This window comes from Schistocerca serialis, chromosome 4 (genome assembly GCF_023864345.2).
Source record: "Schistocerca serialis cubense isolate TAMUIC-IGC-003099 chromosome 4, iqSchSeri2.2, whole genome shotgun sequence".
Taxonomy (NCBI): domain Eukaryota; kingdom Metazoa; phylum Arthropoda; class Insecta; order Orthoptera; family Acrididae; genus Schistocerca; species Schistocerca serialis.
In genome coordinates, this window is record NC_064641.1 from 955,419,671 (window position 1) to 955,445,857 (window position 26,187).

Genomic DNA, 26,187 nt, shown 5'->3' on the forward strand with positions numbered 1-26,187 from the left:
TTTACGAAGAAAGAGAATGAACAGAGCAACACACTGTGGAAGAGAATAATTGTATAAACATGTAAAATGGCTGCATGAGAAAACTGGAATAAAGGAATTTTTAACTTCTTGATGGAAACCCAGAGATACTAATGACGTGGATCAAATGAGTTAGAGCAGTCCCGAACCAAATGGAAATGACGGAAGAAGTAAAAGGAAAAAGACAAAAGTTCGCAGCAAAAGTGTGAAGAGAAAAAGATAAGCGGCATGTAGGATGAACAAAGAAAAGAACAGTAGTGTGAAAAAATGAAAAACTAATTACAGAAAGAAAGGAACATTGACAACGCATAAGCTCCTTCGCGTGGTTCTCAGTAGCACAAACCAATAAAAACTGTTGTAATGCCATAATAATAATCTGTTGAGACAGGTACATCGCATTAGTATAACATCCCAACAAATTGAAATATCGAGAAACGCACCATTTGAAATGCATTTGTCCGAAAATTTGAAGAGTGCCTAAATATGTGTCATTCACTTGATTTAAGAACTATAACTGCAACAAACTCTCACATTTGTAGTAAAATTTAAATTCAAACAGTGCACAAGGACTGTGCACTGACGACAATCGGTATTTCAGTTGACCCGCTCCGATTTTCAACACAGGCCTCCATGCTACAGGTACGCGATCCTCTAAATATGAGCATTGTTATTTCTCACAGTCGCTTAACCCTGCGTTCCGTAAGTCAGTGTTGCTGTTTCTTTTCTTTCACTCGGTGTACTGTGCTGTCCTTTCTGCCCTGGCTTACTCCTTGCCGTTAAGTGGTCCTGCATGAGGACTCTGAACAGTGATGGATTTGTCGTAGACAGCACGTACGTCAGGACACAAGTCCGTCCACCTGGGCTGTAAGCTAACAAGTGTCTCGTGTCAAAGATGATTTGCGCTTTACTCCAGTTCCTCAGCATTTTCGATATTCATAGCTTTCATACTACTTTGCCCACCCAAAATTATCTGAGAAAATTGGAAATTGACGTAAGTAAACATGAAAACACTTATACTAAAATGTTTTCTATTACGGGTGGCGGCCGGTCATGACCCCCTTCACCCTTCTCCATTGGATCCACTGTTGCCAAGTAGGAAATCACATGTGTGCTGAAAACCGTGCCATGGACTCCCAAACACCCCTTCTTACAGGTGTGTTAAGTGTCTCACACCAAAAATACTTTTCTAATTAGTAAGTCATTATGTTCCAAATTGAGGTAAAACTGCTGCAATCGCTCCGTAGCAGTATATGGGAGCAAGTGCCGATGACAATGCAGAGTATATGAAAATAATTATTATGTCTATTATGTACTTCATATTGCGAAGCTTCTGCCACGGACTTAATGTGTCTCGTTTGAGACTAGGTCAGCCAAAATACACATACCGTCATTCCTACAGAGGAAAATAAATGTGTTGAATTAAATTTATATTATAGTGAATTTAAAGTTTCCATTCTTCAATCTTCCGTCTGTTCTTATAGTTCTAACACTCGCTAATACAACTATTCTGAATTTATACAGTGGGTACTGTACAACAGAACACTGTGAAGTATAATCAACCTAAGAACACCGGGCATTCAGTTAGTGTCAGCAGTACGGTGTAAAGGCACGGCCCGTTTGTGCAACCAGCGACATTGCCTACTCTAGCAAACACCACGATCTGACAGAAGGGGGCGTGGTCGCCAGGCGCAGGCTCGGTCTGCAGCAGTCTGCTCCACCTGCAGTCGACACAACTCGTCACGCGTCACTCCAAACAGGTTTGCCGGTAGGGGTGTTTCAAATGGTTCAAATGGCTCTGAGCACTATGGGACTTAACAGCTGTGGTCATCAGTCCCCTAGAACTTAGAACTACTTAAACCTAACTAACCTAGGGACATCACACACATCCATGCCCGAGGCGGGATTCGAACCTGCGACCGTAGCAGTCGCGCGGTTCTGGACTGCGCGCCTAGAACTGCGAGACCACCGCGGCCGGCGTAGGGGTGTTTGCTGGCGAAGAAGGGTAGGAGGTGGCTGACCAAAAACAAGCGGTGCGTGGTCCCTTTTGGGTCCACTGTGAAAGCATGCGGCCGTCTAACGGATAATTTGAAACCACAGTCACAACAGAAAGTGCACTAAGCCACATAGCTATGTAAGCATACCGGATTGAAGGTCTCGGCGACACGAAACAGAACCCACGCAGAATCTTGTAATGCAATTTGCTTTAGGAGCTGCAGAGCCATAAAGTAATACAAATTATTCGAATATGTTATCTTTTGTTGTATTAACTGTACGTAACGATGGTTCAAAATATAGTCACAGTTTCGGTTTCACAAGGAATCACTTATCTATTCCGTTTCGCGATGATTTTTGAGTACACCTACTCGGCATTGACATTGAGTTTGGTCCTGAGCTTGATGAATGAATGCAGACGCTTGGGATCACGAAACAACCCGATCCTTAGATGGTTTGCAGATCTCTTCCACACAACAGCTTCCTCCAATCCTAGCGACTGGGAAGCTGCTGTACCAAAAGAGGGAAAATTGTATTTTTTTATTAGAACTTTCCCACATTTTGAACATAATTTTAGTACAAATATTGTTAATGTTGATTTACAAATAAGAAAACCAGTGCTACCTGACGAAGCAGAGCAAAAGGTGAGTCGACTGACATGTTGCGTCGTAAGGTGCACTCAATCTGACCCGAGAAACCGTCATTAAGCCGCGACTGCTATCGTCCAAAACAGCACCAAAAAGTAAAACTCCCCAAAAAAATGTTGTTCAAATGTGTGTGGAATCCTATGGGACTTAACTGCTAAGGTCACACTCCCTAAGCTTACGCACTACTTAAGCTAAATTATCCTAAGGACAAACACACACACCCATGCCCGAGGGAGGACTCGAACCTCCGTCCGAACCAGCCGCACAGTCCATGACTGCAGCGCCTAAGACCGCTCTGCTAGTCCCGCGCGGCAGTAGAACCCCGTTCCAAAAACAGCCACCACATGAAAGCTGGTGATTTACTGGTCCTCAGTATATCACACTGCAAAAATCACCTGTCTTTGTGTAACTTTTAAATTACGTAGCATTTTTTCGGTACTGTACAGATCGTATAGCAGAGATATTATTCACAGAGAATTTGTGAACATCACACTATATGCACGCCTTAAAGATGTGAAACCGGACGGGTATAAACGCTTTTGCAACTTGAGGAATTTCTATTTAGCGAAGTAACTTGTAATTTCAATGGCTACGATGAACGCTCCCTTCCATTGTAAATAGTCCAACACGGGCGCTTTTGCAGGCAGTCTACTGTTCGCCAACGTTGAAAACGGCCATGATAGCGAGCGACGGGGTGGAGGTGGGAGATGAAACGGCAACATTTGGCACTGGCTGATGTCCTGCAGATTTCCGGCTAGTATTAGACTTTTTCGCTGGACGAAGAAGTTCTGCTAACTGCTAGGTTGGACGACTTACTAAAATATTTCTACTGGACTTTGAATATTGTCGACTATCGTCGGAATTTGAAATATTTTCTGCAGTCATCGAACTTCGAGCCACTGAAAGTGGTGGGTATTTTCATTTTATCGAGGCATCTTTGGGTTCAGGAATATTTCGGACGACGTTCAGGCTTCAAATATTTCATGTGATGCGGGAACATGGCAGGAATCTAAACATTCAGGCAGTGATCAGAACCCATTCATATTACATATGACCCGCATTGTGTTCTCAACGACTACGCCGAGTGACGGAAATAAAGACGGAGTTGAGGATAAGGATTACAACTAAGGGTGAATACGTCTTTATTATAAGACTTGCTAATGACGTTGCTACACTCTGTGAAAGTGAGGAAGAATTACAGGACCCACAAAAATACTCTTGCCTTTCAAGAAAAATAACACATGACGGGCGACGTAAGGACGATATAGGGAGCATACTCACGTCCACATAGTGGTCCTATGAACTAATGTGTCTAATGCGTACAGCTGCCAAGACCTGATCGTGATTCAGCGCACTGAAATATCTAGTTAATCCAGTCATGATGACCTGATTGTGATCCAGTGAATTGATACATGTAATATGTCCAGCAACCATGACCAAATCATGATCCAGTAAGCAGATATGTCTAATACATTGAGCCAGATTGAGCAAATTGTGAACCAGTGCACTGACATATCTGATAACATAATTATGATCCAGGCCACTGATATGTCACGACCAGATCTTCATCCGGGACATTGGTATGGCTAACATATAGGACCGCCACGACTTGGATCTGATGCAGTGCACTGATATATGTAATGTCTCCCTCCACCACGACTTTATCTTGATCCGATACACTAAAACATCTAACATGTAGAGCCACAATGACCTGATAGTAATCCATTGCACTAATATGTACCTTCCACCTATGTGATCGTGACACAGTGTGCTGATAAATGTGATGCATTCAGCCACCATGACTTGATCATGATCCACTGCACTGATTTGTCTAATACGTCCAATCACACTCACACGATGGTGATCCAGTACGTTGACATATCTGATGCATATGGCCATCAGGACCTGAATGTAGTTTAATGTGATGATACGCCTAATGCATCTGGGCACCATGACTTGATTGTGATCCATTCTGCTGATATGTCTAATGCATCCAGCCACCACAAACTGTTCGTGTCCAACAAGCTGATATGTCAAATGCATCCAGCCAACACAACCAGGTGATGATCTGGTGCACTGATATGTCTAATGAATAGGCCCACAGCGACCAGATGGTGATCTGGTGCGCTACGTCTAATGCATCCAGCGACCATGACATTACTGTCGAGTACACTGATAGCATGGCTCGCACAACATGATCGTAACCCAATGTGCCGATATCTCTGATGTGTCTGGCGGCCAAGACCTGATAATGATTTGATGGTCTGATCCGTCAAATGTATCCAGCCACCATAACCTGATCGTGACCGAATGCAGTGACATGACTGATGCGTCTGGGTGCCAGCTTCTGGTCATCATGTAACGCATTGATTGACCTAACGCATTTACGCACTTGGCCAGCATGACATGATCATCTTGCAGTGCAGTTATATGTTTAACATGTCCACCGACCACAAGCTATCCATAATTGCGAAAGTGTTGCCAGTGCAGCATTTTGTGCACGAGTTGACCTCTAGAATATGTCCCATAATTGTTTCACGGGATTCAAGTCGGGGGACTGTGTGGCCAAATCATTCGCTCGAACTGTCCTAAACGTTCTTCAAACCAGTCGTGTACAGTTGTGGTACAGTGACATGGGCACTGTCATTCGTTCCACTGTCCATTACCGCCTACACTATTATCTGATAGTGAGACAATGTGCTTATGCTGTTGTCCTGTCAGTCCTGCTCTATATTGTCATGCTAGCGACTGACACCAAGTCTGCCGACAAGTGACACCCTGTCATTAGAGGTTTTGCTCAAACATATCTGCGCCGGCCGGTGTGGTCGAGCGGTTCTAGGCGCTTCAGTCTGGAACCGTGCGACCGCTACGGTCGCAGGTTCGAATCCTGCCTCGGGCATAGATGTGTGTGATGTCCTTAGGTTAGTTAGGATTAATTAGTTCTACGTTCTACGGGACTGATGACCTCAGATGTTAAGTCCCATAGTGTTCAGAGCCACTTGAATCATTTTTCAAAGATACCTGCTGTCTCTAATGTACAATGAGGTGACGAAACTCATGGAATATCTCAAAATATCGTGCCAGACCTCCTTTTTTCCGACGTAGTGCAGCAACTCGATGTGACTTGGACTCAACAAGTCGCTGGAAGCGCCCTACAGAAATATTAATCCATACTGAATCTATAGCTATCCATAATTCCGAAAGTGTTGCTAGTGCAGCATTTTGTGGACGAGTTGACCTCTCGACTATGTCCCATAATTGTTTCACGGGATTCACGTCGGGGACTGTGTGGCCAAATCATTCGCTCGAACTGTCCTGATTGTTTTTCAAACTAGTCGTGAACAGTTGTGGTACAATGACTTGGGCACTGTCATTCGTTCCATCTGTGAATGGCTGCAAATGGTCTCCAAGTAGCCCAACGTAACCATATCCAGCCAATAATAGGTTCAGTTGGACAGGGGACGCAGTCCATTAATGCCTACACTATTGTGGAGCCACCACCAAGTTGCACAGTGCCTTGTTGACAAGTACGGTCCATGGCTTCGTGGGGTCTGCGCCACACTCGAACACTACCATCTGCTCTTGCCAACTGCAATCGGGGCTCATCTGACAAAGCCAGGTTTTTCTAGTCGCGTATTGTCCAACCGATACGGTCGCGAGTCCAGTAAAGGAGCTGAAGGCGATGTCGTGCTGTTAGTAAAGGCACTCGCGTTGGTAGTCTGCTTTCGTAGCCCATTAGCGTCAGATTTCGCCGCACATCCGTCGTACGACCCACACTGATTTTTGAGTTTATTTCACGCAATGTTTCTTGACTGTTATCACTGACAACTTTACGCAAACGCCACTCCCCTAGGTCGTTATGTGAGGGTCGCTGGACACTGCGTTGTCCGTGGTGAAAAGCAATGCCTCAAATTTGTTCTCGGCACAATCTCGACACTATGGATCTCGGAATATCGATTTCTCTAACGATTTGCGAAATGGAATGTCCTTGATGCCTCGCCATATAGAATTGTTGGGTACAATTAAGTTCACAGAAAAACACGTTTAAACCCTCATGGGTTGGAAAATGAGGTGTGTACATAGTGATAATGAATCCCCCGTCAAGATGGCGAACAAATTTAAAGTGAGACCTTGGTGTTCAGAAGCTTGATGCAACACTCAAGACTGAAGATTCTTGCTATTCAAAACTTACGCGTATTTTTTAAATATCAAGTACATATCATACCTCTCTCTAGCTGTGGACATGCCTTGCATGTAATTGTTTGTTGAGGGTCTCTGAAACCTCATTAGCATTATGCTTTATTCGCATAAAAGTACAAATGGTAATTTCATCTAAAAATATATCTTCAGTTAAGTCCTCCACTAATCATATGGATTTTCCTTACCCAACTCGTTGAACAAAAGTACCTAAGATTCATCAACGGCAGTATGTAGCAAATGTATATATGATAATTTTCGATTCTTACTGTTTATTCGTAAATGGGCTACGCGTCCTGCTTCATTTTCAGTGCTGTAGGGAGACTATTCACACAAACGAGATCTGGGAGAGCCACCGTTGTCTGTTGTTCGTCGCCACTGCAGTTCCGTTTGGAATTAATTACATGCCCAGAGGCTTACCATACGTCATAGGTCTTCTTATACGAGAACACACCAACGAAATAAGCCATCTACTTGTCTGGGTGACGTTTGGCTGATCCAAGCCATTCAAACATACTTATACACACACACACACACACACACACAGACACACACACACACACACACACACACACACACACACACACACACTAGACAATATGAACAAGTAGTTCTCCCATTATACGTCTCGCAAAACACTGCCGCAACACACGAAACGTTACTTCGAAATGTAACGTAAATGAAAGTTTGTCCTGTGACCTTATGTTTAAAGTGTCAGCATGTAGTTGTGATGGTATGTATTATTATCATCCAGAATTTGCGTCAGTGAGCGGCTACTGACCCTCGTCATGGCGTCTGTGGTGTCGAAGGTGACGGCGCCCGGGACGATCTTCACGTTCCGGTCCTCCTCCTCCTCCTCGTACCCGGCCTTCTCACCCCTGAAGCGCTCTTCGAACGCCGTCCGGAGGGTGTGGCCGCTCCCATTGTACTCCTGGACTGCCGGACCTGCGAAAGTGCGATTATGTGTTACCCGCTGCAATCACCGACACGAACGCGAAGCTATGGCTAACTATGGACAACGAAACGAACTTATCGACTGATGCACCTCTCATTAAGCGAAAGGATACAGTAATATATTTCATTATGTTCAAATGTTTCTTTCCAGATTACTACTCTACATCCGCATGTATATATATATTCCGCAGACCACCGCGTGGTACGTGGCGGTGGGTACACTGTACAACTTTCCTGTTCCACTCGCAAACAGAGCCGAAATTTCAACAGTAAGAAATGGAGTGAAAATTGTTCGTAACATAAATAGAAAAAGGAAAGGAGAAATAGTGTGTATTGTTAACACACCTGCAGTAATTTTTTCAGTAACGCAATTTTTCTGAACTCGTGACTGTGCACTTTTTCCTTCATAAAAGTCTTACAGCGAGAAACAAATACCTCTCTGCACGCTTCCTGAAACGTGAACCACATGTCAAGTGCCAACAGTCAGAATACTGCTGCACCTTTTGTAACGACATTATTATGAAAGGTAAAGATACTGTGAGACGGAGGTAACACAAAGCGGCGCGGTTCTAATGTGTAGTGATTTTGTTTGTGAAAAAATTACGCAGTATTTGAGTTTCAGGTAGAAACTGTTTTTTCATTACAGTAAAATAAACATCAAATCGTAAATACCTTTTAACAAGAACTGAAACACGTCTCATCAAAAAATTCGGAACACAATACGTTAAGACCAGTAGACCAGTTTTTTAGTAGGCCACTGGTTTCCAAGGTAGGACGTACAAATACAAAATTATCTCAATGCTGATCAAAAACAGAAGTATTAGATTCAGGAAGCTACTCTCTCAGTACCAGATTTTGATCGACCACGGCCGTTATCGTCCTCGATTAACCGAGGAGTCTACAAAAAGCCTACATATAGAAACTGAGCTATAATTTTACAATATCGACAGTTGTCATCTTCCAAAAACTTCTTCCTGCTCTTATGCTTCTTCTACGTCTATATCATCCGCTGTTCATCCACTCACTTGCTTCCAGCGTAAAAAAAAGAAACCTTCCACGTTGTGGGATATGTCTATTTCAGAAACACTGGTCTGGGACTGTCACCTCAATGCATACATACACTCATAGAAAGAGATCCGTTTTTTCCTTGTTTCACAATTTTATTTTTAATGTTACTGCACAACCTAGGTTTCGGGTTATAAGGCCATTTTCGAGAACATTACTGATCCCCAAAGACTATAATGCACAGATAAACATGATGACAAGGCAACGATAATCATCTCAACTTCTTGACGTATCGAACCATAGCTTAATGTAAAATTACGGCAAAGACCATTTTTAACAAATTACTTGACCATTGACGTAATTTTACATTAAGCTATGGATCGATACCTTGTGATGATTATCTTTGCCTTATCATCATGTTTATCTGTGCATTATAATCTTTAGGAATCAGTAATGTTCTTAAAAATGGGCTTATAACACGAGAAACCTAGGATGTACAGTAACATTAATAATTAAATTGTGAAATAAGGCGAAAAATAGTCTTTTTTAGTTCATTTACAGTGTTTCACCAAAAACCCACAGTTGGTTCAATTAAAATGAGATCCATTTTTTACTTTATAAACTGCAAGACAATTCTGAAATGAAAACATTTTGCTTATACTGCGTTAACAATGTAATGACATTAAAAATGTTGCAAAGTTACTAACACTACTTTGATTTCGTTACAACTGAAAACAACCTTTTTCAGGATTAAAGAAAGTCACGTACCCGTATCCTCAAGAGAATGCCTGAGTTCCTCCAGGTATGCTAACTCTTCAAGTGCCCTAATCTCTTCCAAACGCCGTCGTCGTCCTTATGAGAATCCACAAGTGAGCAGCGTGTAACAAAACAAATTTTCTTTTTTTTTTACCATAAACATCTGTGTAGAGTAGTTTTTCAGTTACGGACTTCCACATCAGGCTGTACGATGATACATTGGCTTTCATTAACTACATATAATTGAGACAAATCACCGAATATTTTACTACATTAGTAGTGGGGCAAAATGTTAACACTTACTGGCTTCGCTTGGGTCATATTTGTATAAGAACAGTTGTGATTAAGAGGTGATGCAACTATCGCAGAAAGCTTTGTTGAAATAGTATCTCCGAAATTGTCTGAGGAAGATGGTAATCGTCGCATTAACCTCAAAATTACACTTATGGGTATAAGTAACGACAAGATAAGAAATCAGGTCAAATCAATCAAAGGGGGAAAGGCCATTGGACTTCATGGTATATCAACACGATTCTACATAGAGTACGCGAAAGAACAGGCGTCTTTTCTAGCGCCAGTCTACCGTAGATCGTTGGAGGTGGCAATCTTTCTTAGCGGCTGTAATAACGTGCAGGCAATTACCGTTTACAAGAACGGTAGTCGAACAGACGAACAAAACTATGGGTTTACATCGCTAACGTCGGAGAAAGAAAAATCTCCTCCGTAGGAATCAAGACGGGTTCCGCAAACAACAGTCGTGCGGTACACAGCTTCCTCTGTCTGTCCACGAGACCCAGCAGGAAGCCTTATGTATTTTAACTTCCAGAAAGCATTCGAAAGAGTTCCGCAGTGCTGCGTAATGAACAAAATAGTAATGTGCAGAATACCAGACCAAATGTGGGATTGGGCTGAGCAGTTCCTAACAAACACAACGCAGCGTGTCGCTCTTAACATCCTAATACATTAATGTAATTCCAGGCTACTGGACGACTATTGGATGGCTAGATCGCTTTATATTCCAGTTCGCTATATAATACTGGAATTTGATTCCTATTGCCCTGTTTTCAAACTACTGTGAGACATGGCAGATTTTCTATTTACAAATTGTTCCACTGCAAAATAGGTACGCATAAATAGAGGCATACATGTCAAGATAGAAAAGAATTGCCCGAGGTGTAATTGATGGTAAGACAAAAAAAGGCTTAAAACTGAGGAGCAACAAGAGGCATCGACACTGAACGTGATGCTTCGCCATTTGCGAAATATGAAATAATGGTACTCCGCACAGAGTGGAAGTTTCTCTTGTGTCATTGGACAGCAAACTTTTGTTTCAATTGCTATTGCTATATTGCTACAGGTCTACGATTTTCATTCAACTCAAAGTGCAAACAACTTTCTGTGGAGGGCAACCACAGCTCAGGGACATTATGAATAACAATAACAACACTCAGCCTCCAAAAACAATTTAAATATCACAAAAATTACAACAACTACAAAGTCAAGAATGAGGAGGTGTTTCCAAAAGCCGCATAGCTGTATGAAGGTGTCTTATTCGCAGTTGCCGTTTTCTCGTTATTGTAGACGCATCTCCATGTTTATAATGGAAATATAACCATTATAAAACCGAAATTGCGTCTATAATGGCGTGAAAGTGGTAGTTGCAAATAAAGCACTTTCATGCAGCTGTGCGGTTTCTGGAAACACCTAACCGTTCTTGACTTTTCAGTTGTGAAAACTTGAATGTTTATTGAGTGTCGTTATTGTTGTTCATAAATTCGAAGTTTCTGTACTGATGCAAACTTTTTCGCTGTAACGGACAGCCGCGAAATGGTTGCAAAAGTAGCTTATAAATTATTAGACAGACTTTATTCAAGAAGAAAAGGGTGTGGGCAGCGAGAGAGGCAATCATCAATTTTAAAAACGTCTTTCCTCACAGGGGAACCTGCCCATCGCACCCCCCTCAGATTTAGTTATAAGTTGTCACAGTGGATAGGCCTTGAAAAACTAAACACAGATCAATCGAGAAAACAGGAAGAAGTTGTGTGGAACAATGAGAAAAAAGCAAAATATACAAACTGAGTAGTCCATGCGAAAGATAGGCAACATCAAGGATACTGTGAGCTCAGGAGCGCCGTGGCCCCGTGGTTAGCGTGAGCAGCTGCGGAATGAAAGGTCCTTGGTTCAAGTCTTCCCTTGAACGAAAAGTTTTAATTTCGCTCTCCAAAATTCCAGGACATGTTCAGATTTGCTTGGACATAAGCAGGATTTGACGGTCTACAGACGTAAAAATTTGAAAACGTTGAAAACATATGTTTTAACAGAGCACAGGGAAAACTGTGCGGCTGTGAAACTGTTGCATTCATTTGTTGCAGTTTATGTGACAAACTCTTATGTTTTCATCACTTTTTTGGGAGTGATTATCACATCCACAAGGAAGCTTAAATCGGGCAAGGTAGAAGAATCTTTTTACCCATTCGCCAAGCGTACATGCTAGGTGGGTCGACAACATATTCCTGTCATGTGACGCAGATGCCGTCACCAGTGTTTTCCTGTGGAGGAATCGGTTGACCTATGACCTTGCGATCAAATGTTTTCGGTGCCCATTGGAGAGACACGTCCTTTCGTCTACTAATCGCACGGTTTTGCAGTGCGGTCGCAAAACACAGACACTAAACTTATTACAGTGAACAGAGACGTCAATGAACGAACGGACGGATCATAACTTTGCGAAAATAAACTTTTCACTCGAGGAAATACTTGAACCAAGGACCTCTCATTACGGAGCTGCTCACGCTAACCACAGGACCACGGTGCTCCTGACTCACCATATCCTTAATGTTGCTTATCTTGCGCATGGACTACTCAGTTCGTTTTTTTTGCTTTTTTTTTTCATAGCTCCACACAACGTCTTCCTGTTTTCTCGATTGATCTGTGTTCAGTTTCTCAAGGCCTATCCACTGTGCCAACATATAACTAAATCTGAGGGGGGTTGCGATGGGGAGGTTCCCTTGTCAGACGTAACTATGACGCTAGAAATTATAAACAGCTGAGTCATTACAAATTACGAAGGCAGCTTGTATAGACTATCATCGAAGACGTAAAGTAATAGAAGTTAACTGGCGACATGTTGGCACAGGTAGGTGCTTCTGCAGGTGACGTACCAGTCCTGCCGGCGTTCGGGTCGTCGTGCTGCAGGAAGCGGAAGCTGGGCGCCCCCGGCTCTCCGGGCTCGCCCTTCTGACCCATCACGGACACACCCGGAGGACCCTGGAAAAGCCACGGTGGATGACAGCTGGTTAGCAAAGGCGCCGCTCATGTCAGTTCTGTGTGAGGCACATCTTGTCGCCCATCAATACTTCACATTAAAATTAATCAATAGTAGCAAGCTATTTATACTGTTCACGTCATATTACCAATATTTTGCTAACAGCGCAAATAACGGAAGTGCTTTCCACAACAATTTGCTCCTTCTGTAGCTTTCTCTTGGACAGTAGCAAGCAAAACGTCTTGCTTCAGACACGACTACGAGACTAATAGGTTCACATGAATTCTTCAAAAATTTTTTCTACAAAATAAATTATGATTAGACTAATCTACTTGAAGGTCTACAGTTTTCCACAGTTTACAATTGACGTATATCTTTTACTCAACCCTTTACAATTGACGTATATGTTTCACTCAACTCTTTAACATCGTAGTTCCTTTAACCCAAGTGGCACGCGGCACATTTTCGCCTACAGTACACCATGGATGCCAGGTGCAAATAGCTCTTTAGAGGGAATTTTCATCAGCGGTGAGTGTTCTAGTTCCTGGCTTTTGGCAGCTGTTGTATGCGAGGAATCACTGGGAAAATTCCAATAGCTGTGTTCTCGTGGATTTGTGCTGGCCTAAGCTGTGATGCTAGACGACCCAAAAATAGGTCAAGATACGATACTGTAGTCCTGTGTTGGTGACGAGAACAATGGAGTGTTCCTTCGAATGTCAGAAGGAACAGGCACTGTGGCGACTACAACCGTTACGAATTACACGAGGTACATTTGCAGTTGCGAATACGAAGAAGGAATGAGGGAATGACGACAATGAAAATTTACGCTGTATGTGTTTCATGACGGCTGTAGTCGTCGTAGTGCCTGTTCCTACGGACATGCATGCGTGCTGCAAGGTTCAAATGGTTCAAATGGCTCTGAGCACTATGGGACTTAACATCTATGGTCATCAGTCCCCTAGAACTTTGAACTACTTAAACCTAACTAACCTAAGGACAGCACACAACACGGGCCGCAAGGAACATTGCACTGTTCTTCTCAAGAATACAGGCACTGAAATATCGTATTTATACAGCGATACCAGGCACCGACTCTCAATTAAAATATCCTCTCCTGTATGAGAATTACGTACATAATATGTGTAGGGAGTACAGGTTGTGACTCTGGAACGACGACGTACGGGAGTTTGGTTCTGGGCGTGCGTCGCGCAGGGACACCCAAAGCGGTTAACGCGATCGCTCGCTTTGAGCGGGAAATACACGTTCGAGTCCCAGCCAGGCACAAATTTTCACTGTCGTCATTTCCTCATACAGCGGATGGTTGATCGCATTCGCAACTGCGATTATATTTCATGTGTAGCTCAAAGTGTAGTATGGTTTATGATTGTTATCAATATAATCCATGCAGATTGTGTATTACGGAAAGGGACGACTGGGAGATTTGCGAAATAACTTGCAACTCAAATCTTAGTAATAATAACTACATAGGAAAGTGCTCTTAGGCATCTTTTTCGTAATCTGCTCACTGAAGGTATATAGAGGTCCCCAGATTTATAATCAGTAACACAAAATCCATGTTATTAACGAGCAGATAACATTCTCAGCAGGTTCTGTTCTATGGACTGTTTTTATACAAAAACAAAAAAGTTCCTATGTAATGACTGGAGAGGGACTCGCAGGCACTATCTGCAAATGTGCAGAGAATTCTCGGTCAATTAACAGCACTACTGACGTTCTTGGATGGTACTTGGAGTGGCCTGAACCATACCTAGCGCGGCTGAGCGGCTCAGTGATCGGTCATCCCCAGAGAGATTCAGCGATGGATTCGTTGTTAGCCACAAGCTGGGAAACTATTTTATATGACGACGGATTTATGATACTGTCCAGCATTATATTGACGGAATTTATAAACCATAGAAACTTCACCTGAGTGCAACATTCACAATATGTAATCAAATAGGGAGGTATGCCACGTGCCGTAATGTGCTTTACGTATACTATAATTGCTTTTGTTTCCAGAATGTCTATCGTATTCCGTATAAGAGCTAAAATGATTGCGGTTAACCACAGTCAGCAATGCTTTATCGCACTCTGTGATTAAAATCCAAACGCTAATGTGCCTATCGTATTGACGGAAATCTGAGGGTAGTTTGAGGCGAACTGCGGGAGCGCGTGGCTGATGTGTTGACGTGGTAAGACTCTTGTACACGCGAGGCAGCTACACATCCTGGCGCCGGACGATGCGGCAGTGGCCGACCTGGACTGTGCGAGGAGTCTACTGACAGTGACTCGACCAGTTGCTCGCACTGCTCACTCTCTGAGCCAAAGCCTTCAGCGACATCTCCAACTACGCCACTGAGAGTACTGGGTTCTTACGACTTGTCTAAGCAATTTCACAGTTATCTTCACACATTCTGTAAAAGAAAAATACTGCACTGAGAAATAAAGTGCAGAGAGTGGGCAAATATACTGGCCCAGAAAATGTTTCATGCACATTATGACAGACAAACCAATCACAAAGTCTACACGGATTGTGGAACATTGAAATTGGGTTGAATGTCTTAAGGTGCCAGTTCTGTTTTGTCTGCGGTGTACGATAACAAATCAACTGTTGTATTACAGATCGAAACTGTCGTCGGCAGGTGACTGGTGACCGACACAGAGCATAGAAGGATATGGAGCGGGATGTGCCAGGTCAGGTAACCCCGCCTCCCTGGGCACCTACCGTGCTGGGGCCCTACGCTGCCGTTCCCGCCTGGGTTCCGTTAATTCCTTCCTTTATGAGAACAGGTATGCAGTCTAGAGCTTTTCGTTGTTCAGTCCAGTGGTGGTTCTGTGTAGAGTCGGAGACGAGTTGTTATTCTGTGAGATTTTGCTGTTGTGCGCGAAAATTTTCCTGCTTTTGAATGGGTATGTGTGTGGCGAACGGTTGTAATAACCGTAGGAAAAAAAGGAATATATATATATATATATATATATATATATATATATATATATATATATATATATATATATCGAGAGGAGAATTTCTTTCACCGCTTTCCTAACAATCCAGAACTGAAGGAGAAATGGATTCGAGCGATCAGATGACACGAGTGGAAACCTTCAACTCACAGCCGTATCTGCAGCTGTCATTTCAGCGAGAAAGACTTCGAGAATTCTTCTCCTTTTCGAAGATATTTGAAAAAAGATGCACTTCCATCGATATTTAGTTCACATCCACCACATATACAGCCATCAACATCAGCTTCAAAGGTAAGAAGAGTTCTCAAACGTGTTGCTTCGCCTATTCCATCGTCAATGCCCGAAAAAGTACCAAAAACTGATTTAACGATAACTAAAGAAAAACTAGAAAAGACCCAACAAAAAGTAAATGAATCTAGAAAAAAACTGCGGAATATGACACTGAAACAAAAGAGACTGCAATTAAAAGTGACTAGTGTAATAAGACATTAATGCTGAATTATGCTAGGATTAAAAAAACAGCTTTTCCACCGTAACGATTTCTAGGAAGAGAATGGTGCAGAGAGACAATGAAACAGAATTGTGCACAACCTATTTGCTTTTTCCGTTATTTCTTTTGTGAATATATTAAACATAACAATAATCTACACGTAATTTTGGAAACTTATTGCCGTGCGAAAGTAATAAAATTAGCAAGCAATTATAGTATGTCTTAAAAAAAGTAAGTTTTTCAGTGAAAGTAATGCCATGCAATTTGATTTTTTTTTTAAAGTTTTTTAATCTCGCCACGTATATTATTTAGTTTATTTGTTCATCTCCATGAATACGTTAATAATCAACAACTAGAGACCAGAAAATCAGGTGAGATAAGGTAGTAAGCAAAACATTAGGAAGGAGACAGGGGCGTGGCGCGGGCTGTGCCCAGCCGGACAGGTAGGTGCCCAGAGGGGCGAGGCGGGCGAGCACATCCCAGCCGGGCCTCCGCCGTGGGGAAGGCCGCTCTGCATCCTTCTATGCTCTATGGTGACCAGCATCTGAGACAGCAGAGCGATTAGCAGGTATGACTCAGAGCGTGGTTTCGCTGGTTGTTGCTGTGACAGCCGTCCTGGCGGTTACTCTGTTATTCTGACCCAGGTACAGTGCGAGGGTTGAGTGGTGCTCTACTGTACTTTGGTGTACTCACCGGCGGCCCAGGTAGACCCGGAGGTCCCGGGACGGGTATGTAGCCGACGCGGCCCTGCGACGTGGGACCGGAGGGTCCCGGGGGGCCAGGGGCGCCGGGGGGGCCGGGGGGACCCACGCCAGGCTCGCCCTTCTCGCCCTTCAGCTGAAACACCAACATATACACACAACAGTCTTAAGAGTACACATGAACACAGTATATAAGTGAGTCAAGTACTAAATGTACAGCCATCAGTTGCAAATAATGTTAGCTGAATATCAAGATTTCTGTCACTGTGGGCGCATCTTCTACGCAGAGCCACTAAAATAAATCTTTTAATTTACATTTATTGCTCCGGAGATGGTCATACAGTGACTGAACTCTGGATGTGCAATAAACATTAACTGCGACTGATAGCTGTACGCTTCGCTGTCTGAAATAAATACAGCCGCTGGGCACAACTGCTTCCCAAATGAATCAAACCCGATAGTACATGCGTCTTTTCGACCTACACCAGTATCGTTATTCCGGTACCGCGCGCCGCGGAATATGAATTCCCGCCAGACGTCAGAGACGTCGAAGACCCATGGAGGTCTCTGCACCATCGCGCCGTAAGCTGTGGCGGCGCGCGCCTCCTGGCCCGCATTTAGAGTGAGGGCGCCACAATGGAACACGTGGTTGCAGCGGCCAATAGCGGCGTCCCCGATCGAGTACCTAAGCGCCTGCCTGTTGCTCAGCCTGCCAGTCTAGCCTCGCGTGTGTCTCAGGACATATCGCCTCAGACAGCGTATTGACTTTCGTGTTTCTACACGAGTGGACGTGGTGGTCTAGTTAGGTTTTCTCGACTCTGTTGTCTGTTCTCGCTGTGTCGTGAGGTCCTCCTCTGGTCGTGTCCCTCCTCTCCCGCTGTGTTGTTGTTCGCTGGCCGCTCCACGGGTCCAGCCGCGCTTTCCGTCACCTCAACCCCGCGACCGTTCCGGTCGCCGTCACAACAATTACCATTATTATGACTTTGAAAGCCACAGCTAGATAGGCTCCCCATGTCAATTTGCCACAAACAGGAATTTTCAGATACACACATCCATTTGCAGTGGTTCTCACATGTTTCGCTACAACTTCAATGCGTTATGGCACCCAAAATAATTAAGACATTCATACACATTTAGCTTATGTGACACACAAACTGACAACATTTTTTTGTGTGTGTTCCAGATTATCGAGAGTGGAGCATAATGACAACGATTCAAGAACAGGCTCCGTGTGTGGAATGGTTTGATCAGGCCGAGCAGGACATGTAGGTTCAAAGGAACTCCCAAAGATGGTATGGGAAGCATACGCGATCGAGGACGTCGATACGCCATTGGTAAAAAAATTTCATGCAGACAGGAAGCGTGGATGTGAAACCGACACATAAAGATTTCATGAAATCTACGAGTATTTGAACTTGCGAGTCTGGACAACCATTACCTGTATAAAGGAATGACGACAATGAAAATTAGTGTCGAACTGGGAATCGAACTCGGATTTTCGGCATGTCTGGAGAAGTCGCCTTACAATTTGGCAATCCGAGCAGGATTCACGGCCATACCCAAACTTCCACATTTCGTCAACGATGTTGTCTCCAACCTGTACTCGTCCATTATGTATACTTCCATATAGGGGAACAGATTTTCGCCGGCCGCTGTGGCCGAGCGGCTCTAGGCGCTTCAGTCCGGAACCGCGCTGCTGGTACAGTCGCAGGTTCGAATCCTGCCTAGGGCATGGATGTATTTGATGTCCTTAGGTTAGTTACGTTTCAGTAGTTCTAAGTCTAGGGGACTGATGACCTCAGATGCTAAGTCCCATAGTGCTCAGAGCCATTTGAACCATTTTCATCCATCTAGGGTACTGATGACCACAGATGTTAAGTCCCATAGTGCTTCGAGCCATTTGAACAATTTTGAATCGTTTTTCAAGTAAGGCACAGACGAGGGCTTCGGTTGGCACAAGATAGAGGAGAGCTAGGAGTGTGCTTTTGTGGCCTGTAGCCTTTTCTTGCCAACTGATCAAGGACAGATAAACCTGATGTAAACATTGCACTGTGTATTCTTCTGCGTTTGTTGGAGCCCCGTTACATTTCCGTTCCACTTGGGACTGCAGCCATGCTGTCTCGAGTACTGTCTCTGTCGACTTAGCGATAGTACGGGACAACAGCCGTACCGGCGCATTTAACTTGGACAGCAGTGGCCCGTCAGCTGGTACAGGTAGCCTGCAGTGACGTGGCTACCTGCAATTAACACGTAAAAGGAGAGCAGCAGAGGAGCAGTACAGCTTCGAATGTCATTTAATTTTTAAGCAGAATGAAATAATGCACTGCAAAAAAATGGCTCTGAGCACTATGCGACTCAACTTCTGAGGTCATCAGTCGCCTAGAACTTACAACTAATTAAACCTAACTAACCTAAGGACATCACACACATCCATGCCCGAGGCAGGATTCGAACCTGCGACCGTTGCGGTCACGCGGTTCCAGACTGAAGCGCCTTTAACCGCACGGCCACACCGGCCGGCAATGCACTGCAAATCTCCCACAATACGCTCCTTAGACGACTACACGAAAACCGAAACTCGTTATCGTTTTTAACTAACGTACTACTGTCATTAAAAACAAGAACCATGAAAATTCCTGACTTAACCATAGGGTAATTTTTCAGCATACGCTGTGTGTAACGTAAGAGAGATTGAAGGATTTCACGGTGTACTTAAATACTGAAGCCACTGAAGGTATTACTTACAATCAGTCGTCTGGTAATCTCTCAGTTCCTTCCTTATCCGAATCCGAGAAATACATTTCAGTTCTGGAAGTGTCACCTGCTAAGTTGATAACGAGCCTAACAACAACAGAATCCACGAAGCAACCAGACGCAGTAATTTCTCTTCTTCTTTTATGACGAGCCGTTCTATATCCCGCCAGCGTTCGGCAGTGACGTGTGAAAAAGCTGCATGCGTTAGTTCCAGTACGTCTGGCAGCGTTAACAGTCTTGTTACTCCACGCGCCAAATCCCACAGCTTGGCTTCAGATGAGTTCTGTTGGGTTTATATTGTAATGGTACTGTAGCAAATGTAAAAATGCAGCATTCGTATGATGTACTCGATGCTGTGAAATGATTGTTTTTCATATTTCTAAGATACTTACCTACCTCTGTGGTATAAATCGAGAGACACAGTCCAAATAAAGAGGATCTGGTTCCTCATTTTCGCCTTAAAAACTAAATTGTTGTGTTTTCTTAATTTAAACAACTTTTATGAAGTCTTTCATAAAACATCTATAATTAAGAATTTGTTTTTGAAATGAAAACAGGAAATTCGCCGACAAATATGTAATTAGAAACAAGAAGACATGCATTACTGATAGAAATTATGATGCGTTTCATAATTACGAGATGTAGGTATTTCATACTGACCGAGAAAAAAATGACAATGTAGAGATTTGAACAAGCGCACGAAAAACCTCCGTTTTGTTTACGTTCCATTAGGCTACCAACTGCGCTACTCGTTCAATCAAGTTCTGATAATCGTCTGCAGTATACAAAGGATGGGAAAACTTCATATAAACTTATCTGCGAATTTATGAAAAACATTAAGGACAGCCTATTTCTCGACACTTTTTACCGTGTTCCACGCGCGAGTTACACCACGGAACAGCAAGCAGCCTCAGCCATTTTCATAATGCTCATTAACAGCGCTACAATCAGAGCATATCGCTGAAAATGCTGTGACTGTACACGAGTTTTGAAATAAAAACTACGTAGCTAAAGCGTGATCAAGAAACACTTTGATGGCTTTACACGTCTTAAAGTTTCATTTATCGTAACTTAATAATGATATATCTAATACATAAGTAGGACCTACTTCTAAGAGTGTAACACCAGTGTACGTGTGCTGCAGATTCTGACCAATCATCGCGTTTGTGTTTGTTTACATGAGGTTTATTCTTAGGATGAACGGATTATAGTGATTGCACCTTGTAAGGGACGGTTCATGGCAGGGACAAGTCGGACAGCGTGGCTGTGAGTTCAGTATTGTGATTTTAACTATTACTCTTCTTACAAACTGTAAATGTGTGATTGAGCACCTCGACACGAGAGGTCTGTGAAACTTCGCATTGTGATTATTACGCTGTGAGCGTGGTTAAGATTGCACAAATATTTGCAAAGAGATTAGTGTGCTTTAATGTCGAGTCGGTACAATACTAGGATTTTGAGAATATTGTTTTTGCTGTGAGTTAAGTCTTATGTATGGTTGAAACTGCACCGTACATTACACAGTCTGCTTCACAGCACCTAGTTGAAGAAGTGCTATTGTTATTGCCAGTGAATTGGTTTTTCTCCAGTCAGTACGTACGTCGTAACTCGTACGTCGTAACTGTACCAAGTTGATATTCAGCGAGTAATAAAATGAAGCAGACCAGGTTCTAACAATTATAAAGGCCTCCCTGAGGAACAAATGGAGGACAGGTGCTATTGCCGGCCGGGGTGGTCGAACGGTTCTAGGCGCTACAGTCTGGAACCGCACGACTGCTACGGTCGCAGGTTCGAATCCCGCCTCGGGCATGGATGTGTGTGATGTCCTTAGGTTGGTTAGGTGTAAGTAGTTCTACATTCTAGGGGATTGATGACCGCAGATGTTAAGTCCCATAGTGCTCAGAGCCATTTGAAGCATTTTTTGAGAATGAGGAGGGGGAAGAGGGGAAAACGGCCAATGTGCAACATGTAAATGGCATTGAAGTCACACTACGTACGACACGGGTTTATATTTCACATTTCTCAACATCATAGGTCACAAGCAAAACAAAATTCGGTATTATCTGGTACAAACTTCCGGCATACGGAGAGAGGCAGAAAATTTCTCAGAGTTTCGCACTCCAATTGCCATGTAATCGTGACTTACCTAGTTTCATAATAGAAAAAATTTTTCACACAAATATGTAGCTCAAAGTTGTGTAACAGTTTTGCAACCTCATCATGGAACTTGGAAACTACTTGAGGAAAGCAATGTAGACGTCCTGGCCTGTTTTAACATATAAGGATTTGTCATTAAAACTTTAATTATCTTATAAGTCAGTCAGCTTCATCTGCACGTTCTCAGACGAACTTTCAACTGAAACGGCAAAAGATCTTAAAAATATCTTCGCAAAAGGTGTATAATTGACAGTGTCTTCAAAATATTTAGGGAACTGCCCTTGCAATTCTTTCAAGGCCAGTGAATTCCTTGTAAGTAGGCTGTTTATGTTTTCTTATTGGCAACGTTACGTAGCGCTCTGTATGAAAATCACTGGCTGTGCTGTGTGCAGCTGGATGTGAACAGCGCGTACCGTTGCGCAGTTGGAGGTGAGCCACCAGCAGTGGTGGATGTGGGGAGAGAAATGGCGGAGTTTTGAAATTTGTGAGACTGGATGTCATGAACTGCTATGTATATTATGATTTTTAAACACTATTAAGGTAAATACATTCTTTGTTTTCTATCAAAATCTTTCATTTGCTAACTATGCCTATTAGTAGTTAGTGTCTTCAGTAGTTTGAACCTTTTATTTAGCTGGCAGTAGTGGCGCACGCTGTATTGCAGTAGCTCGAGTAACGAAGATTTTGGTGAGGTAAGTGATTTGTGAAAGGTATAGGTTAATGGTAGTCAGGGCCATTCTTTTGTAGGGATTTTTGAAAGTCAGATTGCGTTGCGCTAAAAATATTGTGTGTCAGTTTAAGCACAGTCTTGTATAATATTTCAAAGGGGACGTTTCATCCTGAAACTTTGCATTTCCTTTAATGGCGGTGGACGTAGGGAACTGGGCTTTGTCAAATTGTGTCCCTTCTACAACGCGATTTACTTTTTAAATGCATGCCCATCAAACCAGAAAGAAGTTATCTAGGAATGTCTTACTGTAGGTAGTGTGCAGCCAACTCCAATTAAAATGTTAAGTCTCCACTCCATTTCGGATGTTTTAATTTTTGTTTGTGATCTCCTTTTTCGTTCAGGGATTCAACAGTAGCGAGTTTTAAATAGTAAAATCATTCCAGGCATGCCCTTTGAGTTAACCTACGGATTTTACAGTAACATATGAAATCTCCACGCTCGTCATTCAGCTCCACTACCAATGGAATAACGCGTTCGACTCCACAATTCTAGATCTACATCTACATCCATACTCCGCAAGCCACCTGACGGTATGTGGCGGAGGGTACCTTGAGTACCTCTATCGGTTCTCCCTTCTATTCCAGTCTCGTATTGTTCGTGGAAAGGATTGTCGGTATGCCTCTGTGTGGGCTCTAATCTCTCTGATTTTATCCTCATGGTCTCTTCGCGAGATATACGTAGGAGGGAGAAATACACTGCTTGACTCTTCGGTGAAGGTATGTTCTCGACACTTCAAGAAAAGCCCGTACCGAGCGTCTCTCCTGCAGAGTCTTCCAATGGAGTTTATCTGTCAACTCCGTAATGCTTTCATGATTACTAAATGATCCTGTAACGAAGCGCGCTGCTCTCCGTTGGATCTTCTCTATCTCATCTATCAACCCTATCTGGTACGGATCCCACACTGCTGAGCAGTATTCAAGCAGTGGGCGAACAAGCGTACTGTAACCTACTACCTTTGTTTTCTGATTGCATTTCCTTAGGATTCTGCCAATGAATCTCAGTCTGGCATCTGCCTTACCGACGATCAACTTTATATGATCATTCCATTTTAAATCACTCCTAATGCGTTCTCCCATATAATTTATGGCATTAACTGCTTCCAGTTGCTGACCTGCTATATTGTAGCTAAATGATAAGGGATCTTTCTTTCTATATATTCGCAGCACATTAAACTTGTCTACATTGAGATTCAATTGCCATTCCTTGCACCATGCGACAATTCGCTGCAGATCATCCTGCATTTCAGTACAATTTTCCATTGTTACAACCTCTCGATATATCACACCATCATCCGCAGAAAGCCTCAGTGAACTTCCGATGTCATCCACAAGGTCATTTATGTATATTGTGAATAGCAACGGTCCTACGACACTCCCCTGCGGCACACCTGAAATCACTCTTACTTCGGAAGGCTTCTCTCCATTGAGAATGACATGCTGCGTTCTGTTATCTAGGAACTCTTCAATCCAATCTCACAATTGGTCTGATAGTCCACATGCTCTTACTTTGTTCATTAAACGACTGTTGGGAACTGCATCGAACGCCTTGCGGAAGTCAAGAAACACGGCATCTACTTGTGAACACGTGTCTATGGCCCTCTGAGTATCGTGGACGAATAGCGCGAGCTGGGTTTTACACGACCGTGTTTTTCGAAACCCATGCTGATTCCTACAGAGTAGATTTCTAGTCTCCAGAAAAGTCATTATACTCGAACATAATACGTGTTCCAAAATTCTACAACTGATCGACGTTCGAGATGTAGGTCTATAGTTCTGCACATCTGTTCGACGTCCCTTCTTGAAAACGGGGATGACCTGTGCCCCTTTCCAATCCTTTGGAACGCTACGCTCTTCTAGAGACCTACGGTGCACCGCTGCAAGAAGGGGGGCTATTTGTCATATCAATTTCTTCACGTGCCCAGGCCTGCAAATTACGCACAAAAGGCACTTGTTCTTTCATTGTCAACTAAATCTTTAAATTCTTTCTGCACAGTATTGTAATATCGTTTCATAGGAACTACATAGATCGGCCAGAACATTATGACCACCGACTACCATCGATATAAACGAAGCTGTAGCAGCGCACATTGTGAGGAATGGCTGCTAGTCAGACACAGGCACAGTGAATGCAGTATCAAAAACTGGAAATGGTGTGCGGCTAGGGCCTCCTGTCGGGTAGACCGGTCGCCTCGTGCAAGTCTTTTGAGCTGACGCGACTTCGGCGACTTGCCCGTCGTTGTGGATGAGATGATGATGATGAAGACAACATAACACCCATTCCTTGAGCGGAGAAAATCTCCGACACCGCCAGGTATCGAAACCGGGCCCATTGGCATGACAATCTGTCACACTGATCATTCAGCTACCGGGACGGACATGCAGTATCAATAAGCGTGCTGTCCGTGTGTAGAATGGGAAAGGCGCGCCATCTATCTGAGTTTGAGCGAGGTCAGATCCTGATGGCCCGGACGCTCGACAAGAGCATTTAGGAAACTACACGATTTCTCAAGTGTTGGAGGAGTGCTGTGGTGAGTGTCTTGATCACGTGGAGAAACCGAGGTGAAACTACGTCCAAATATCGTGGTCTTGGGCGGCCACCCCTCATTACAAATGTCGGACGTCGTGGAGTGGGCACACTGGTAAAACAGGCTCAAGAGTGTGGTGTCACCGCCAGACACCACACTTGCTAGGTGGTAGCTTTAAATCGGCCGCGGTCCATTAGTACATGTCGGACCCGCGTTTCGCCACTGTGTGATCGCAGACCGAGCGCCACCACAAGGCAGGTCTCGAGATACGGACTAGCACTCGCCCCAGTTGTACGGACGACTTTACTTGCTACTACATGGACTATGCATTGCTCATTAGCCGAGCCGATAGTTAGAATAGCCTTCAGCTAAGTCAATGGCTACGACCTAGCAAGGCACCATTAGTAACATTGCATGTATCTAAAGAGTCTCACTTGTATCGCCACATTCTCCAGATGTACCAAAAGGATGGATTAAAGTTAAGTATTCCAGAAGCTACGTACTTTTCTTTATAGCAATTATTACGTATCCTGTTTCAGACCTCACGCACCCTGCTTTGGCTTAGCGCGTGCCTTTCGGCTTCCTCTCATTGTGTCTAGGCTGTCTTGTCTAGACACAACAATTTTTGGCGACGAGGATGGGATAAGGGTCTTGTTCTTTCTAATTGCTTACATTTACTTGCGTCATGGCTTCGCCAGATGTACTGTCCGAATTTTATCGCTTGCAGAGTCAGCAGACGCAGGCGTTATTGGATGCCCTTGGACAGCTCGTCCAGGGTCAACGTGCACTGCAAAACGATGCGGCCGCCGCCACTTTATCGCTACCGCAGCCACAACATGCAGTTGCACCCACGTTCAGGCAGTTTGACCCAGCTAAGGAAACATGGACGGGGTGGTCACGCCAGTTTTGATTTCATCTCGCCGCCTACAGAATTCAAGGTAACGAGCGGCAGCCTCATTTATTGGCGTGTGTAGGGGTGCAAACGTACCGTGTGATAGTGAAGTTGTTTCCCCAACGCGACGTCGCAACTCTG

The 26,187-nt window shown here is 43.6% G+C and overlaps 1 protein-coding gene across 1 annotated transcript in view; it reads right to left on the reverse strand.

The window, feature by feature from the left end:
* Nucleotides 1-26,187, reverse strand: part of LOC126474854 (collagen alpha-1(XVIII) chain-like) — a 513,154-nt gene that overhangs the window by 174,772 nt on the left and 312,195 nt on the right. The window contains exons 13-15 of the mRNA XM_050102334.1: nt 16,982-17,125; nt 12,731-12,836; nt 7,636-7,799 (exon numbers count right to left, since the gene is read on the reverse strand). Of these exons, the coding sequence (XP_049958291.1) occupies nt 7,636-7,799; nt 12,731-12,836; nt 16,982-17,125 (414 nt within the window). The remainder of the gene's footprint in view (nt 1-7,635; nt 7,800-12,730; nt 12,837-16,981; nt 17,126-26,187) is intronic.